Source organism: Trichosurus vulpecula, chromosome 7 (genome assembly GCF_011100635.1).
Source record: "Trichosurus vulpecula isolate mTriVul1 chromosome 7, mTriVul1.pri, whole genome shotgun sequence".
NCBI lineage: Eukaryota > Metazoa > Chordata > Mammalia > Diprotodontia > Phalangeridae > Trichosurus > Trichosurus vulpecula.
Window position 1 is genome coordinate 252,424,147 of NC_050579.1, and position 17,637 is coordinate 252,441,783.

The 17,637-nt window shown below is 41.2% G+C and overlaps 1 protein-coding gene across 1 annotated transcript in view; it reads right to left on the reverse strand.

Moving 5' to 3' along the window:
• Nucleotides 1–17,637, reverse strand: part of TBC1D22B (TBC1 domain family member 22B) — a 117,433-nt gene that overhangs the window by 54,069 nt on the left and 45,727 nt on the right. Inside the window, exons 3-6 of the mRNA XM_036769093.1 lie at nucleotides 10,918–11,225; nucleotides 9,164–9,343; nucleotides 8,502–8,572; nucleotides 980–1,108 (exon numbers count right to left, since the gene is read on the reverse strand). Coding sequence (XP_036624988.1) covers nucleotides 980–1,108; nucleotides 8,502–8,572; nucleotides 9,164–9,343; nucleotides 10,918–11,225 — 688 coding nt within the window. The remainder of the gene's footprint in view (nucleotides 1–979; nucleotides 1,109–8,501; nucleotides 8,573–9,163; nucleotides 9,344–10,917; nucleotides 11,226–17,637) is intronic.

The following is a 17,637-nucleotide window of genomic DNA, read 5'->3' on the forward strand; positions in this document are numbered from 1 at the left end:
GGGGAGAAGATAATGTAATGGAAATGGCAATGAAGATAAAAACTCCTCATGCCTGCTCGCTGTGGGTGACTCACTTTGTTCTACCCAAAATGAAAAGGAGGTAGGGAGAGTTCTTATCCAATGGGCACTGCTGTGAAGTTCAGGCTCCACCCTCGCTCGGAGGAGAGGCTGCTGTATCTGTAAAGTGATCTGAAGGGAGGGAGCTATTATTCTGAAGGGGGTAGGGGGTTTAGAGGAGAGGGAAATTTTCCCAATAGGACCTGCTGGCTGGTAGAGGACAGGTTATGATTGCCGGAGAAGGCCATACTTGGCTCAGAAGGGGGAAGGCTGGGAGTTTGCACTCCCAGCTGTTAAGAAAACTTCCCCTGCTCACCTCTACCTCCTGGCTTCTCTTCAAGTCTCACCTAAAGTCCATCTTCTGCAAGATGTCTTTCCTAGTCCTTAATCTTAGTGCTTTCTACCTCCAATTAATCCTGCTTATAGCTTATTGGTATGTAGTTGTTTGCATGTTGATTCTCCCACTGGACTGTGACATCCTGGAGAGCAGAGACTTTCCTTCCCTTCCCTACCTCTCCCTTCCCCTTCTTCCCTTTCCTCCCCTCTCCTCCAAAGGAGGGAGGGATAAGAAAAGGGGAGTGTTGAGGAATAAGAATAGGAAAGTTTGTTTGTATTGCAGACAAGTCCCAAAACAGCCTATGAGAGATGGGGGAGGAGTAGAATGTAACCCATCTTTCCATCCTGTGATTCGTTGATTATAGAGTCCTTGGGGTCAGGCCATGGCCCACACTTTGGAGAATACTGCTTTATTCAGCTAGAAGAATATGTGATATTGAAAGAAGGAAAGGTCATAGTGCTGCAATATTTTCAACCATGGGTATGCCAAGAGATCAATGACCCAGGGACTTACCCCTTGGAAACAGTCTGGGGCATATGGTACATTAGGGAGAGAAGAGGCAGAGTCAGCAAATGGTAAATATACCTGTCGATAGGTATCCTGGTGGTGTTCTTCATTTCTGGAGTCATAATACTGCTCAATGAAACCAAAGTATTCTTCCCGCTTCCGCTGCAGTGTCATCTTCCTCCTCTCGGTGTTGGCTGGGAGGTATCCCTAGAGACAGGAGCCCAGGTCAGAGGTGAACATGAATTTATTTTAGCCTTGTTATTGTACTAGAAACTGTGAAAGGAAAGAAGGAAAGGCTTCCAAAAGGATGGTGATTAATCTTTTTTAGTTTCTCGTCTCCCAGTGTGTTCCTTCCCATTCGCTGAAATCCAAGGGTAATCAGATTAAACAGTGCTAACCTCCACAGAATACTGATTACTATGTCGCTAGGATTGAGCTCAGTCTGTAGGGCTGGGAACTACTCCAAGGCTTAGTTATCTGGTACAACAAGGCACTGAATGTGGGTCAGAGAAAGGGGTTTGAACTTCAAGCTAGAGGCCTCCCAAAGTCCATAACTAGACTTTGGAGGCATATACACATTCCCCACATATTACTAAGCAACATTAGTCCAGTGAGATTCAAAGTGGCTGTTGACTATTTCCCATTCTACTCAACTGCATGTCATCAGAATTATAAAGCTAGAAAGCTGAATGGAAGGCACGCTACGGTAGCTGTAACACACAAAGCCAGACCTTCAAATGAGCCTCTGTTGGAGCCAGGCTCCCTCCTGGCCACAGCACCTGTCCTCCCCTTCCTGCCCCTGGCTTAGAACTCACTCGCAGCACCGATCTGCTGCACTACTGCCATCTTCCTTAATTAAATCCACTTTGTGTATCTTTAAAATTTACCACAGGTACAAAGGCAATGGATCAAATCATTCCAGGGATGTGAAGGGAAGATCAACAAGAGGGGAAATGGGCTGCCTCAAGTCCTCTGGTCTTTGTTTTCCAAGTCATTACATTTCATGATAGGTTCCTTTAGGACAAGTGCTATGTCTGAATTCTCCAGCACAGTTCCTTGAACAAAGTAAATTTTCAATAAATACTGAGCAAATGAATGAATAAATGAATGGATTGTGCATGGTGAGAAAGTCCATGCACAGCTACTGTGATGCCTGAGAGGAAACTCAATGTCAACTTTAAATGAAGACTCATTTATAAGACTTTTCTTTTTTCTTTTTTTTTTCAGCTGTTTACTTGACTTTTATTTTTTTTAAATTTAAATTTATTTATTTAACATATTTAGTTTTCAGCATTGATTTTCACAAGAGTTTGAATTACAAATTTTCTCCCCATTTCTACCCTCCCCCCCAACTCCAAGATGGCATATATTCTGGTTGCCCTGTTCCCCAGTCAGCCCTCCCCTCTATCATCCCCCTCCCCTCTCATCCCCTTTTCCCTTCCTTTCTTGTAGGACAAGATAAATTTCTACGCCCCATTGCCTGTGTATCTTATTTTCTAGTTGCATGCAAAAACTTTTTTTTGTTGTTGTTTTTCAACATCTGTTTTTAAAACTTTGAGTTCCAAATTCTCTCCCCTCTTCCCTTCCCACCCATCCTCCCTAAGAAATCAAGCAATTCAACATAGGCCACATGTGTATCATTATGTATAACCCTTCCACAATACTCATGTTGTGAAAGACTAACTATATTTTGCTCCTTCCCAACCCATCCCGCTTTATTGAATTTTCTCCCTTGACCCTGTCCCCTTTCCAAAGTGTTTGTTTTGATTACCTCCACCCCCATCAGCCCTCCCCTCCATCATCCCCCCCTTTTATTTTTTTTTATCTTCCTCCCTCTTCTTTCCTGTGGGGTAAGATACCCAACTGAGTATGTATGGTGTTCCCTCCTCAGGCCAAATCTGATGAGAGCAAGGTTCACTCATTCCCCCCTCACCTGCCCTCTCCCCTCCTCCCACAGAACTACCTCTTGCCACCTTTATGCGAGATAATCCACCCCATTCTATCTCTCCCTATCTCCCTCTCTCAATATATTCCTCTCTCATCCCTTAATTTGATTTTATTTCTTTTAGATATCTTCCCTTCATCTTCAACTCACCCTGTGTCCGCTCTCTCTCTTTTATATATATAGATATATATATATATATATATATATACACACACACACATAGATATATACATACATACACATTCACTTATACATATACATAACCATATATATATATATATGCATATTCCCTTCAGCTACCCTAATACTGAGGTCTCATGAATTATACATGCCATCTTTCCACGTAGGAATGTAAACAAAACAGTTCAACTTTAGTAAGTCCCTTGCAATTTCCGTTTCTTGATTACCTTTTCATGCTTCTCTTGATTCTTGTGTTTGAAAGTCAAATTTTCTATTCAGTTCTGGTCTTTTCACTGAGAAAGCTTGAAAGTCCTCTATTTTATTGAAAATCCGTATTTTGCCTTGGAGCATGATACTCAGTTTTGCTGGGTAGGTGATTCTAGGTTTTAATCCTAGCTCCATTGACCTCCGGAATATCATATTCCAAGCCCTTTGATTTCTTAATGTAGAAGCTGCCAGATCTTGGGTTATTCTGATTGGGTTTCCACAACACTCAAATTGTTTCTTTCTGGCTGCTTGCAGTATTATCTCCTTGATCTGGGAGCTCTGGAATTTGGCGGCAATATTCCTAGGAGATTTCTTTTTGGGATCTATTTGAGGAGGTGATCGATGGATTCCTTCAATTTCTATTTTGCCCTGTAGCTCTAGAATATCAGGGCAGTTCTCCTTGATAATTTCTTGAAAGATGGTATCTAGGCTCTTTTTTTGATCATGGCTTTCAGGTAGTCCAATAATTTTTAAATTATCTCTCCTGGATCTATTTTCCAGGTCAGTGGTTTTTCCAAGGAGATATTTCACATTGTCTTCCATTTTTTCATTCCTTTGGTTCTGTTTTATGATATCTTGATTTCTCATAAAGTCACTAGCTTCCACTTGCTCCAATCTAATTTTTAAAGTAGTATTTTCTTCAGTGGTCTTTTGGACCTCCTTTTCCATTTGGCTAATTCTGCCTGTCAAGGCATTCTTCTCCTCATTGGCTTTTTGGAGCTCTTTTGCCATTTGAGTTAGTCTATTTTTTAAGGTGTTGTTTTCTTCAGTGTATTTTTCAGTATTTTTTTGGGTCTCCTTTAGCAAGTCATTGACTTGTTTTTCATGGTTTTCTCGCATCCTTCTCACTTCTCTTCCCAATTTTTCCTCTACTTCTCTAACTTGCTTTTCCAAATCCTTTTTGAGCTCTTCCATGGCCTGGGACCAGTTCATGTTTTTCTTGGAGGCTTTTGGTGTAGGCTCTATGACTTTGTTGTTTTCTTTAGGCTGTATGTTTTGGTCTTCTTTGTCACCAAAGAAAGAATCCAAAGTCTGAGACTGAATCTGGGTGTGCTTTCGCTGCCTGGCCATATTCCCAACCAACTAACTTGACCCTTGAGTTTTTCAGTGGGGTATGACTGCTTGTAGACTAACGAGTTCTATGTTCCACATTTCGGGGGGGAGGTGCCAGCTCTGTCACACCAGCACTCCTCCTTCCCCAAGAACCACCAGCCTGGACTGGGCTTAGATCTTCAGCAGGCTGTGCACTTCTGCTCTGATCCGCCACTTAATTCCTCCCACCAGGTGGGCCTGGGGCCAGAAGCAGCAGCAACTGTAGCTGCCCCACCTCCGCTGCCCCCGGGGCTGGAAGCCGAACCACGAACTCCTTCCACTCCCGCAGCTTTTCCCACTAACCTTCTCCGCAGTCTTTGTTGTTTGTGGGTTGAGGAGTCTGGTAACTGCCGCAGCTCACTGATTCAGGGCGCTAGGGCCCCCTCCGCCCGGCTCCTGGTTTGGTTGGTCCATGCTGCTCAGGCTGGGCTCTGCTCCACTCCATTCCCAGCTCCCAGCTCTGTGTGGGACAGACCTCACCCAAAGACCATCCAGGCTGTCCTGGGCTGGAGCCCTGTATCCCTCTGCTGTTCTGTGGGTTCTGCCATTCTAGAATTGGTTCAGAGCCATTTTTTATAGGTTTTTGGAGGGACTCGGCAGGGAGCTCAAGCTGGTCCCTGCTTTCCAGCTGCCATCTTGGCTCCGCCCCTTATAAGACTTTTCAAAATTACAAAATGCTTTTAAATAATTTTTATTACTCTTACTAAAAAGAAAATGAGGGAATAAGAAATACCAAAATATTTTTAGTAGTACTTTTTTGTAGTAACAAAGAACTGGAAAGAATGTAGATGTCCATCAAAGATGGAACAGTTAAAAAAAAAAAACTTGGGTTACATGAATGTAACGGAATGGTACTGCACTCTAAGAAATGATAAACACAAAGTATTTACGAAATATTATGAACTGGTGCCGAGTGAAGTAAGAAGAAACAAGAAAACAACATGCACAATGACTATAACAATGTAATTGGAAAGAACAACCATCACGAAAACTGAATGGTATGTGGCTCTAATGACTAAGTCTGGCACCACAGAGGAGATTTAAGAGATGTACCCCCCTCTCAACTCTGCAGAAGTGAGGCCCTATGCAGGTGGAACACAGTATTGACTGTTGGACTTGATTAACGTGTTAGTTTTGCTAAACTGATTTTTCCCCCTTTTAAAAAATCTCCTATAAATGATGGCCCTCAAGATGGGGAGGAGAGGGATATATTGGAAAATGAAAGTGATATTTTTTTTAAATCAATAAAAAGTGAAAAAGAAAAAAATTTAGAAATTTGTCCAAAGTCTATAAATGACAGATGTTGATTAAAATAATTAACTACTTGGATTACTTTCTCAGGGATGAGCCTGCTCAACTCTATACTTCTCTCATGTAAATTTAAGCATGAGCTAATTCATGTAAAAGTAGGTATATTGTTACTAAAGAATATGAACAGACTATTTTCAAGAAATGCAAGTTGTCACCAATCATATGAAAGAATGCTCCAAATCACTAATAATAAGAGAAATGTAAACTAAAACAACTCTGAGGATCCACCTCACACCCATCAGATAAACAACGGTTAACAAAAGATGAAAATGACAATTGTTGGAAGGGCTATGGGAGGACAGGCACACTACTGCACAGCTAGGGAGACTATGAATTGGTCAGATAATTCTGGAAAGCAACCTGGAAGCCATTTAAACTGCTAGTCACAGAACCACCAACTATGGCTGTTCCCCAAGGCTCTATTATGAACCCTTTTCTCTTCTCATTTTATACCAAAGGCTCTTAATCTAGGATCCATGGACTTGTTTTTTTAAGAATATTTTAAAAACTGAGTATCAATATAATTGGTTTTCTTGGTCATCTTATATAATCTTTATGTGTTTAAGAACATTCTAAGAAGGTGTTCATAGGCTTGTCCATGACACAAAAAAGGTTAGAACGTCTGCCCTACAGAACCAGGAGAAGATCGTACATAGTAACAGCAATATTATGAAGGAAAGGAAGGAAGGAAGGGAGGGAGGGAGGAAAGAAAGAAGGGAGGAAGGAATGGAGGGAAGGAGGGAGCAAGGGAGAGAAAAAAGAAGGAAGGAAGGAAGGAAGGAAGGTATGCTTTGTATTGCCTTATTTGATGATCTCAGCTTCCATGGGTTCAATTATCATCTCTATGTAGATGACTCCTAGATCTTTCTATATTCAGTCCTAACCTTTTTCCAACTGGACATCTTGAACCAGATGTCCTCTAGACACCCCAAACTTAACATGCTCAAAACAGAGCTATTATCTTTTCCCCAAAACCATTCCCTCTTCCAAACATTCCTGATTACTGTCAAGGGCACCACCATCCTTCCAAGTCACTCAGGCTCCTACCTTAGTGTCATCATCCAGTGCGCACAAGCACTCACCCCACATATCCAAACTGCTGACAAGTCTTTTCATTTCTACCTTTGCTGCAATCTTCCTATTTTTCCTCTTCTCTCCACTCACATGGCCACCAGCTCTGGTCACCTTGCATCTGGACTATTATAAGAGCCTTTTGGTTGGTATCCTGCCTCAAGTCTACATCTCCATTCCAATCCATCCTGAACTCAGCTGCCAAAGTTATTTTCCTAGAAGGCAGATCTTACCATATTACCATCTCCTCCCCTCCAAATAAATTCCAGTGGCTCCTTACTACCTCCAGATAAACCCAGGTCAATTACCTGCAGAATCAAATATAAAATCCTCATTTTGGCTTTTAAAGCCCTTTATAATCTGGTCCCTTCCTATCTTTCCAGTCTTCTTACATATTACTCTATTCTATGATTTGGTGACATTCCTCTCACATGATGATCTAATTCCATGCACTTATACTGGCTGTACTCCATGCTCACATTCCTTGCCTCTCACTACCTGGCTTCCTACAGGCTTTTCCTCCTCCCATCCCAGTGCCTTCCATCTGAGATCATCCCCTATTTACACTGAATATATCTTCAATATAAATAATTATTTGATTGTGATCTCACCAATTAGGAAGTGAGCAACTTGAAGGAAAGGGCCCTCTTTTTGCCTCTCTCTGTATCCTCAGCACTTTGCACAGGGCCTGGGGACATAGTAAGTGATTAACACTTTATTATCTGAATGACAAGAATTATGACTATGCAAAGCCTTGGACCCAGCTAGAGTTCATAGACTCCAAAGGGTCAAAGACAGTGGGAATGGACCAATATGTTACTTTTTGTTACAGAGAAAACCTCTAAGCACAGTGGATATCGACTGATTAGAGAAGAGTTCAACAAATTATGGTATGTGAACGTAATGTAATGCTATCATGCCTTAAGAAATGACGAAAGGGACAGATTTAGATAAACCTGGGGAGATCTGTATGTATGAAATGATGCAGAGTGAAGTGAGCAGAACCAGGAGGACAACTCAGACCCTTAGATTATAAGCTGCCTGAAGGCAGGAACTGTTTTTTGCCTCTTTTTGTATTCTTAGCACTTAGCACAGTGCCTGGCTCATAGTAGGCACTTAATAAATGTTTATCAAATGAATGAATGAACTTTCACGATGATCACAGTAATGTAAAGTAAGACAAGTGAAAGACTTGAAAGACTTCCAGACTCTGATCAATGCAGTGGTCAGTCATGACTTGAGAAGTCTAATGAAGCAGGCTTCCTGTCTAGTGGCAGGGCTGACAGAGCAGAGGGTTCAGAAACAGCCAATGTGTTGACTTGTTTTACTATTGACATTTTTTGTTATAAGGCAAGGGCTTCTAATGGGATAGAGAAGGGAGTAAATAAAGAAAAAAGAACACAAACAGGTCAATTTTGTTACTGTGTTGTAAAATTTAAATACACTTGTGTAAAACAAACTGCATATAGCAGAAGTTCACAGTTTCATAGGCAATCCTCTTTTTGTTCCCCCTGTATTAAAATATCATTTGTTGATGACTGTTAAGCACACACAAAAATATTAAAATCAGGCACATACTTTTCTGCAAATAAATTTCTAAAGAGAGACAATTAGGAGGTACTGTCCCCAGTGTACAACACCTGGTAGGTTTAGTGGAGCCAACAGAATAAGATAAATGTGCCTAATCATTGTCTAATCAGACAAAAAGGATTGCTTGGAGCTCACACAACTCACCGACAGGAGCCTCCATGTGACAGGTCGAACCTCCCTGGGAACTCCTGGCCAGCTACATTTCCTCAGTTCATCTGCAAATAGATAACAGCCTCAAAGGATTATATTTTTCCCAGAATGACAAATGACGCCAAACATCTAACCACTGCCTAGAGTAAAGTTATCACCCCCCACTGGCTCTTGACAAAGCACAGGGAACAGGACAAATCAATAACCCTGAACAGTAAAGAGCCATAGGTTGCAATCCTATAGTGCCAACCCATCTGCTCAGCATTTTGCCTGAAAGACAAAAATAAAAATCCATTCAGATTGAGCCAGTAACAGGACCTTCAGAAAGATCCACCTCTGAGGCAAGTCAGAAGGTCCTGAATTACTCCTTGAACTGTGGGACTCCAGGTTAGAAGACACAGAACCCAGACTCATCTAAATGGTAGCCTTAATAGCCCTTAATCTAACTTAATATTGAGTCTCCACAAATAGCATTTTATTAGAAGCTGAAAAATTTTAAAAAGACCAGTGAAGAATACACCAAGGAAGTCTAAAGACAGTTGCCCTTTCCTTATCTTTCTTTGACTTTTCTAGCTTTTCTAATAAAATGCTTACTATGGAGCCACAGAAGTATTAAGTGACCAAAATGACCTGCTAGTGGTACAATGACAACTCACCTAGGTCTGTATTGTGGCTAGAGAGGAGCTGCCGAAATTTCTCTAAGCGTGTTTTCTCTCGGACAGTCATTGGGGGAGCACCGGAAGCATTCTGGTCTGAGATCCGGGCAACAAGGGGGATGATGGGTCGGAGTGGAAGTGATTGCTGTTTATGAAGAGGATTCCTTAAGCATGTGTCACCTGGGAAAATTTTTAAAGAGAAATTTAGGCAGTTTTGTAAAGTTCTTCAGTACCTTTCTCTTCATTTTTAGCCCAGTAACCCCAAGAACTCTTTTTTTCTCATTCCAAATGAGAAGAAATCCAAGTTTATAACATCTACCCTCAACCTTATGATTTACTTGGTGCACAGACTCTAAGGTCTCAACTCTCTAACCTAAGAAGGTCTTCTCTCATACATAGTTTTAGTTTTCCTATACTGGAGTTGAGAGAAGTTAAGTGACTTGTCTAAGGTCCCACAGGTCTGAGGCAGAATTTGAATCCAAGTCCTCAGATTAAGGTGCCAGTGTTCTTTTCAATGTATCATTTTACCTCCCTGTAGCATTTCTTTATATAATGTAACCCCAGAGCTCAGCTTCAATTTTTGACATACTTTAGATAGAAACAAAATTAGAAATTGCTAATGAGATAGGAGGACCTATGGGCCTGTGTATCCAACAGAGGCTTAGCAAAGGAAACATGAAAGGAACTGGTTACTCCTCCTCATGTCTGCGTGTATAAGGTCCTCAGAAGGGGCTACCTCAGATCTTCAGGCATCAAAGATTGGCAGAAGTGCCAATATAAGAGGCCATCTACCTTTCAAAAAAAGGACTGAAAAAACCAGGAATTTTAAAGAAGGATGTCTTTCCAATACTTCTGATTGCCACAAGGCAACTTTATCCTCAATTTCTAGGCCCCTTCCACAGCCTCTTACAATAGCCACAGTGTTGCTTACTAATCACTCAACACTCAACAGAGTTCCCAATAAAAAGGCCCTAGCAACCGGAAGCACAACACAACTCACCGGGGCATGACTCAGAGGGCTGAGGAGTCACCTCTGAATCACCCTCATGGTTTGCTATGAAGGTCTCCCAACCAATTTCACTATTCATGAATTAAGAACAAAAATTTTGCGTAAAAAATGTTATCTAAGAAGTTTAGCCCTGACATACTTGAGCCATTGAAACACTTTTCCCTTGTCCTATGGATAACTGACTCAAGTAATCACAAAACCTCTAGAGGCAACACTAAATATGGAAGTATAATGGGGGATAAAGGATCAGGCCAGTTTCTTAAAAAGAAAAAAAAGTCTTGTTCATTCTTTGTTCCCCACTCCACCCTCAATGAACATACCTGGGGCTACCAGGAAAATGTTTCCAGAAAAAAAATTGTTTCAAAATACCTTGGACACAGAAAAGAGGTCAAACTTTTGCCAATGGCTCTTTGCAAGTGTTAAAGTCTATTCAAAGGAACCAAAGATCTGTAAAATCCATGCACAATACACTTTAAAGTCCCTAGCTCAGTACACTTAAACTTGACAAATTGTAAAGTGGTTTTGAAGCAATCAAATTTAATGAACCCTGGACCTTACCATAAAAAGGGAAGGGGTGAAACACAAAGGGGTTGTTAGCAGAATACTACCAAAAAGGGGGACTATGCCTTGGAATTGTGTGTCCACCATCACATCATAGTAGATCTGAGTGAATAGATACTGAAAGATGTTTTTCTTCTGCTAAGAAAGTCTCTGCTGAGAGAGTTCATATTATAGACAGGCGTACCAGAATTTCTAGACAGCTGGGCATCACTGCTGGACTTGATGACTTTAAAATTAGCTGTTATATCAGCTGCTGTAGATTGGGACCGCTCTGGCTTCACCCGTAACTTGCTGTGGTTCTCCAGGACTTGGGCTGCAGTTGCCAAAGCAACCTTAGAGTTCAGAGTCTGGAAAGAGGATGTGGAAAAATCCTCATCCTCATCATCTCCAATGTCCCAAGCATCACTGGTATTTCGGGCAAACTCATGAAAACTGGAGGCTTTTTTATTCTTCAAGGGTACTGCATTGACTTTTGAGCGTTCTTTAATGAAGCTACAAAAAAAAAAGCAGAAACCATTATCACAGAAAAATTAACCACTTGTGACACTACAAACTGGTCCCATACAATTAAAACCCTCTTGCTTGCTTTTCTCTAAAGGAATTATATATCCAAAGTTAAGGAATATTAAGGGGTCTCCTGAACTTGTCTTTTTGAGTTGCCATATTCTCCAGATAAACTGGATCCAGAGCAGATCTGCACAACTTGGCAGTAGATAGGGGCCAAAATTAAAATAGGCTAAATTTCTTTGGGCACTCTACTCGGAGCTAGCAGTAGGTGCAACTATCAAGAATGAAACAATCCTTATTCATGAGATGCCTATGTTCTATCAGGGAGACAAATACACATATTAAGTATGTATATAATAGAGAGAAAAGACACAATACAAGGTAATTAGGGAGGGAGGGCACTAGCAGTTGGAGGACTGGGGAAAAGCTTCATGTAGAAGGAAGTGCTGCATCTTCAAAGAAGAGGTTGTATTTTTTCCCCCAGAGGTCAAATTTTTTTTATTTTGTTTTAGCATTTGCCAATTTTTTTCTTTATTTTAAATTTATTTAGTATTTTATTTCCCCCCAGTTACATGTATAAACAATTTTTAGCACTAGTTTTTAAAACTTTGAGTTCTAAATTCTCTCCCTTCCTCCCTTCCCACTCACCCTCATTGAGAAGGCAAGCAATTCAATATACATTATACATGTGCAGCCATGCAAAACATTTCCATAATAGTCATGTTGTGAAAGAAAACATAGACCAAAAAAAAAAAACCTCAAGAAAAATAAAGTTAAAAAAAAAGTATGCTTCAATCTGTATTCAGTTCTTTCTCTGGGGATGGATAGCATTTTTCATCATGAGTCCTTCAGTTGTCTCAGATCGTTGTATTGCTGAGAATAGCTAAGTCATTCACGGGATCATCCTACAATATTGCTGTTACTTTGTACACAGCACATTTCACTTTGCATTGGCCCATGTAAGTGGTTAAGAAGAGATTTTTATTAAGCAGAGATGAAAGAGGGGTGACATTTCAGATGGAGGGGACAGCCAGTGCAAAGGCATGTGTGAAAAAGCGAGAAAGGGCCTGTCTGACTAAAATGCAGGATACAGGAAGGAGAATAATGTACAATGAAGCTGGAAAGGTAGAGAGATGGAAAAGCTAAACAGAGGAGTTTCTATTTTATCCTAGAGACAATAGGAAACCACAGGAGTTTAGAAAGTAGAGGAGTGACATGGTCAGATATGCACTAGGAAAGTCATTTGAGCTGCTCTGTAAAGGATAGACTGGAGTGAGCAGAACTGAGGTACATCTAATTCAATTAGGAAGTTGTTGCAATAATCTAGGCAAGTACTGATGAGAATCTGAACTTTGTGAAAAGAGAGAAGGGGTCAAATACTAGGGACGTTGTGAAGGGAGAAATAGCAAGATCCGGCAAACTGTGTGTGGCGGGGGGGGGGGGGGGGGGGGGGGGGGAGGGGGGGAGAGGGAGAAGGTGAGATCACCAATAGAGGAAGAGTAGAGAGAGAAAAAGATGGGAGGGACTATAAGACAGCCAAGGAGATTTGAGATGGAATGGTCAGACCGGTAGGGAGAGAGCCAGGAGAAAGTAATATCATGAAAACTCAAAGCAGAGAAGATACATAGGAGAAGATCAACTGTGTCAAATAATAGCTAATATTTATGTAGTGCTTTCAGGACTGCAAAACCCTTTACATACATATTATCTCATTAGATCTGAGAGGTCAAGTCAGATGAGGATTGAGAAACGATCACAAGGCTTGGCAATTAAGAAATCACCAAGTTCAGCTGAATGACAAGTTGGAGGACAGGTTGCAAAGGGTTAAGGAGCAAGGGAGAGGAGAGTAAATGAAGATGAATGTAGATGGCTTTTTCTACAAGTTTGGCTGAGAAAGAGAGGAGAGATATAGTATAGTGGTTTGAAGAAATGGCAAGACCTAATGAAGGCTTTTTTCAGGATGGGGGAGGCTTGGATGTGTTTGAAGGCAGCAGGGAAGGAATCAATAGATAGAGAGAAGAAGAGACAGGGAGAGGGGAAAAAGGGATGGAGAGGGAATGACTGAGGAGGCGATCTGCTGTAGAAGATGGGAGAGGATAGGATCAAGGGCACATGTAACAGCCTTGTAACAAGGACCACATCATTAGCAGAGAGAAAAGAAGAGAAAGTGATGGAGGATGTCAGTTTTATTATATCTGGACAACATTTCTTATAGTAAGTGCCTTTTCTACAGCATATTAAGATTTGTTTTGATGACCAGCCTCCAATAGAAGCTATCAGCTAATCAAAATGGCATGTTTAACAGAAAAGTCATTAATTCTGTTAACATTTATAATTTGGGCCCAATAATATCTTAATTTTCTAAAAACTTCATGTCAAATTATTAGTTGACAATTACAATACAAACTACCTATGAGGATGGGATAGAGGCAATTCTATATTTCAGAAGGGGTTAGACTAGAAAAAAAAAATCCTTCCTTTCAATTTGAAGATTCCACAACTACTGATTTGCTAATGATGAATATGAGCTGGGTGTCTGAGACGCAGATAAGAAAGTTTCCAGGAATTTACCACTAAATACTTCAAAATGGAAACTAGACCAAACAGAAAAAACATTGCTAAAGAGCAGAAGCAGAGATAATCTATCTTAGGAGGAAGGCTGCTAAGTGATACTGGACATCATGTCAAGCATGAAGTTGCAGAAGAATTGAGATCAGAAGACAGAGTTATACACAATGAACAAAAAAAGAAAAGTGGAACTAGTAGTGACAGCTGAGGACAGTGAAGATATGCAGACTTTCAGATAAATTAGAAATGTTTGGGGGAGGGGAGGAGAAAATTTGGAACTCACAAACTTGTGGAACTGAGTGTTGTAAACTAAAAATAAAAAATAAATTAAAAAAAATTAGAAATGCCCTTCTAAGTTTGTGATCCCACAATCTAGGCCTGGGAATAAGTTTCATGGGTTTTGCAATGTGTTAAGAAGGCAAATAAAGTGAGGATGCTCAAGTGAACAACTTCTAAAGTAGCTCACCCTGGAGGTAGGGGTTGGGTTCAGAAAAGTTTCCTAATTAGTCTCCTGATTCTGGTCTGCCTCTCTCACTAAATCCATACTCCACACAGTACCAATTAATATCCTTAAATCAGCTCTAACCACGTCACTGTCCTGCTTGAAAATCTTCAATGGCCCCCTACTCCATCTGGAATAAAATACAAACTTCTGAGTCTGGCTCGTGTTTATGTTGCATGGCATTTCAGACTATTCCCCTTTAAACACACGATATCCCAGCCAAACTGGCCTACTTGCTGCTGCATGAACTCTATACCTCACCTGCTGCCCGCTTCTGGGTCTTTCCACAGGGTGCCCTCTCTCCATGCCTGGCATGCCTCCTCCTCCTTCCTTACCTCTGCTTCTCAGAACCCCAGCTTATTTTGGGATTCAGTTCAGATGTCACTTCCCACAGCTGTTAGTGTTCTCTCCCCCTGAATTTACTTAACTTATATTTAGTGATCTGTATACATACTGTATTTCCCCCCAAAGAAAGTAAGCTCCTTAAGGCAAAGAAAGGTGTTGCATAGAGTAGGCACTGGAGGTAGAGACCAGTAAAGAAACTATTACAATAGTTCACGGAAAAGGTGACAAAAACCTAAACTAGGGTAATGTCTAGGAGAGAAAAGGGGGAGGGAACAATGTGAGGGGTGCTTCGGAGGTCGAATACATAAGAATTAACTACTGCTTGGATATGGGAGGTCGGGAAGAAGAGCAGTGTGAAATAAGGGAAAGTCTTAGCATAACTAACCACTTGACAGGTATGTTAAAGTGGGGATTTCTTTTGTATATGGATTGGACTAGCTGACTACTGGGGTTCCTTCCAACTCTCCAATTCTGTGATTTTTTTTTTTTGAGTCAAGGATTATTTGAAGGTGAGAAAGTATGGCTAGAAGGATGATGATGTCCTAATTCCACTCCACCTGCTACCCTCACTGGGGCCTATGACTACAACCCTTCCCCTTTTCACGCAGATCTTTACCCCATCCTGGATCTAATAATTGTCTGCCCCTACCCATGGCCTCAGGGTACCTACCCTACTTTAGTGCTGTTCTATCCACACCCTAACTTTGTCCTCTTAACCTATTCCTCATGCTAGGCCATAAGATCACTACATGAGTCCTTACAGGTCACTTAGTCAAATTCTCCCTCCTCTGACTCTTGCCATGTGATCGCTCTGCCTCACCGCCATCATCTCTGTCCACAGAGCTGCTGGATGGAGTTACACAACCTCAAAGCCGTGGTCTAGCACAAGCTCATGCTGTTCACCTTATGCACACTTACTCCTGAGCCACAATCCTTTAATTACTGTCTCACTTGACTCCCTGTGGAACTCCCCTCTCAGAGTTCCTTTGGATCCTCCCCCCCTTTTCTTCTTCATTACTTTCAAGAGGTAAGTTGTTTTTTTTAATTGCACTGAAATAGGTTATCATGAGGTCTCTCCTGTGCTTCTGTGAGGACCTCTGTCTCCTACCTCTATATCTATCCCTTCATTCTTACCTCCAGTTTCAGAGGATGATATTCCTCTTCCCCTTTATCAGAATTCCAGAATTACACTTTCCTAAGGGACCTTTCTACTACACTTATTCCTTATTTCCTTTTATCTTTAACTTCTGCCTTCAAACATGACATGGTTTTCCTACTTTAAAAGAACTTCAAATGATTCTGCTTTTGGTCTTCTCACTTTGCCTTTTCACTACCAAACCTGGCCAAGTAAACAGGATCTTCTGCTCCCAAACCACCACCACCAACACGCCCCCTCCCCCCCTTACCCCCAATGCCTCTAAGTGCTTTAACAAAGGTCATCGATGTTTTCTTTCCAGACAAACACAGAGGCTCTTCTCAGTCCTCGTCCTCTTTAACCGCTAGAGCAGCGTGTGATAATGCAGACCAATCCCTGCATTCTTGAAATTCTCTCCGAACTATTTCTGTCACTCTGTGCTACCAAAGCTCCAGCTTCTCTCATCTCTAACCATTCCTCCCAGCCTATGACTACAGGCATCCCCCCAGGGCTCAGTCCCCCTTTCTTTTCTCTCCAAACTCACTCCCAAAGCTACACCTCAAATCTCAACCTTTCACCTCGGCTCTAGTCTCATACTTCCAAATATAGGATAGATCCGCTTGGACCATGGCCCACTACTGCTTCCGAGTCACCACATACAAAACCATGTCTCTCATCACCTGGCTCACCTTTACCAACTGTCCATATTTTTAAATGACAATATCCACAAGAGTATTCCACAGTGGCTAAAATGCCAAACTTGTAGTTGCTAAGACCTGGGTTCAAATTCTGCCTCTAACCATACTAGCCATATAAGCATGTCAATTAATCTCTCTAAGCCTCAGTTTCCTCAATCAACAAACATTTATTAAGTGCCTACTATGCACCAGTCATTGTGCAATGAGGATACAAGGCAAAAATGAAACCATCACAGTGAAACAGCTTATACGGGGAGACGACACGTACACATAAGTATGTACAAAACGATAATAATAGTAACAAACGCTGGCTGTCCTGCGTTAAATTGAGAATATCTATAGTATGTACCTCACAAGGTTGTTTTGTGCTTCAACCGGGAGCAATGACAAAGTGTTTTGTAAACTGTAAATGCCACTTCTTGTACTTCTCCTTCACCTAATGCATCTTCTTTTACTTTCTTCTCACACAAATCAAACCTGAACATTAGTCAGTATCATTTAAATTTTCCTAAAATGTCATTTTCATCGCCTCTTTCTTGACTCAAAAGTCTATTACTACTTCCCTATCAGATCAAATTTAAATTTGTCAGCCTGACACTCACTATCGACCAACTGCCTGTTCCTTAACAAATCACCGGAGCTCTAGTCAGTCTTTTTATCATACATAACCATTATGTTTTCATTTATGTTGTCCGCCAAGCTTAATATGTCCTTCCTATCCTGCTTTTCCTTCAAGGCCCAACTCAAAACCTATATCCTCTAAGAAGCTCTTGGTAGTAAGCTTCCCCTGGCTTTTAATTCCCTCATCACTTAAGGCAGGTCTTTATTTGCATTGCCAGCACTTGGCACACTGCCTAAAGATGATAATTAAATCTGTGGAAGCTGATGAGGTCACCAAGAGAAAGAGTATAGAGAGAACAGGGCCCAAAATATACTTTCAGTTAAGGGGCCTGAAAAGAAATGGTCAGAAAGTGAGGAGGATCACCAAGAAAGTGATGTCACAAAAATCTACAGAGGAAAACATCTGGGAAGAGAAGGTAGCCAACTGTGTCTAAAGCTGCAGGGAGGTTATGAGGAATGAGGAAGGAGATCCTTGGTAACTCTGGAGAGAATGTTTCCAACTTAAGAATGAAGTCAGGAACTGGATTA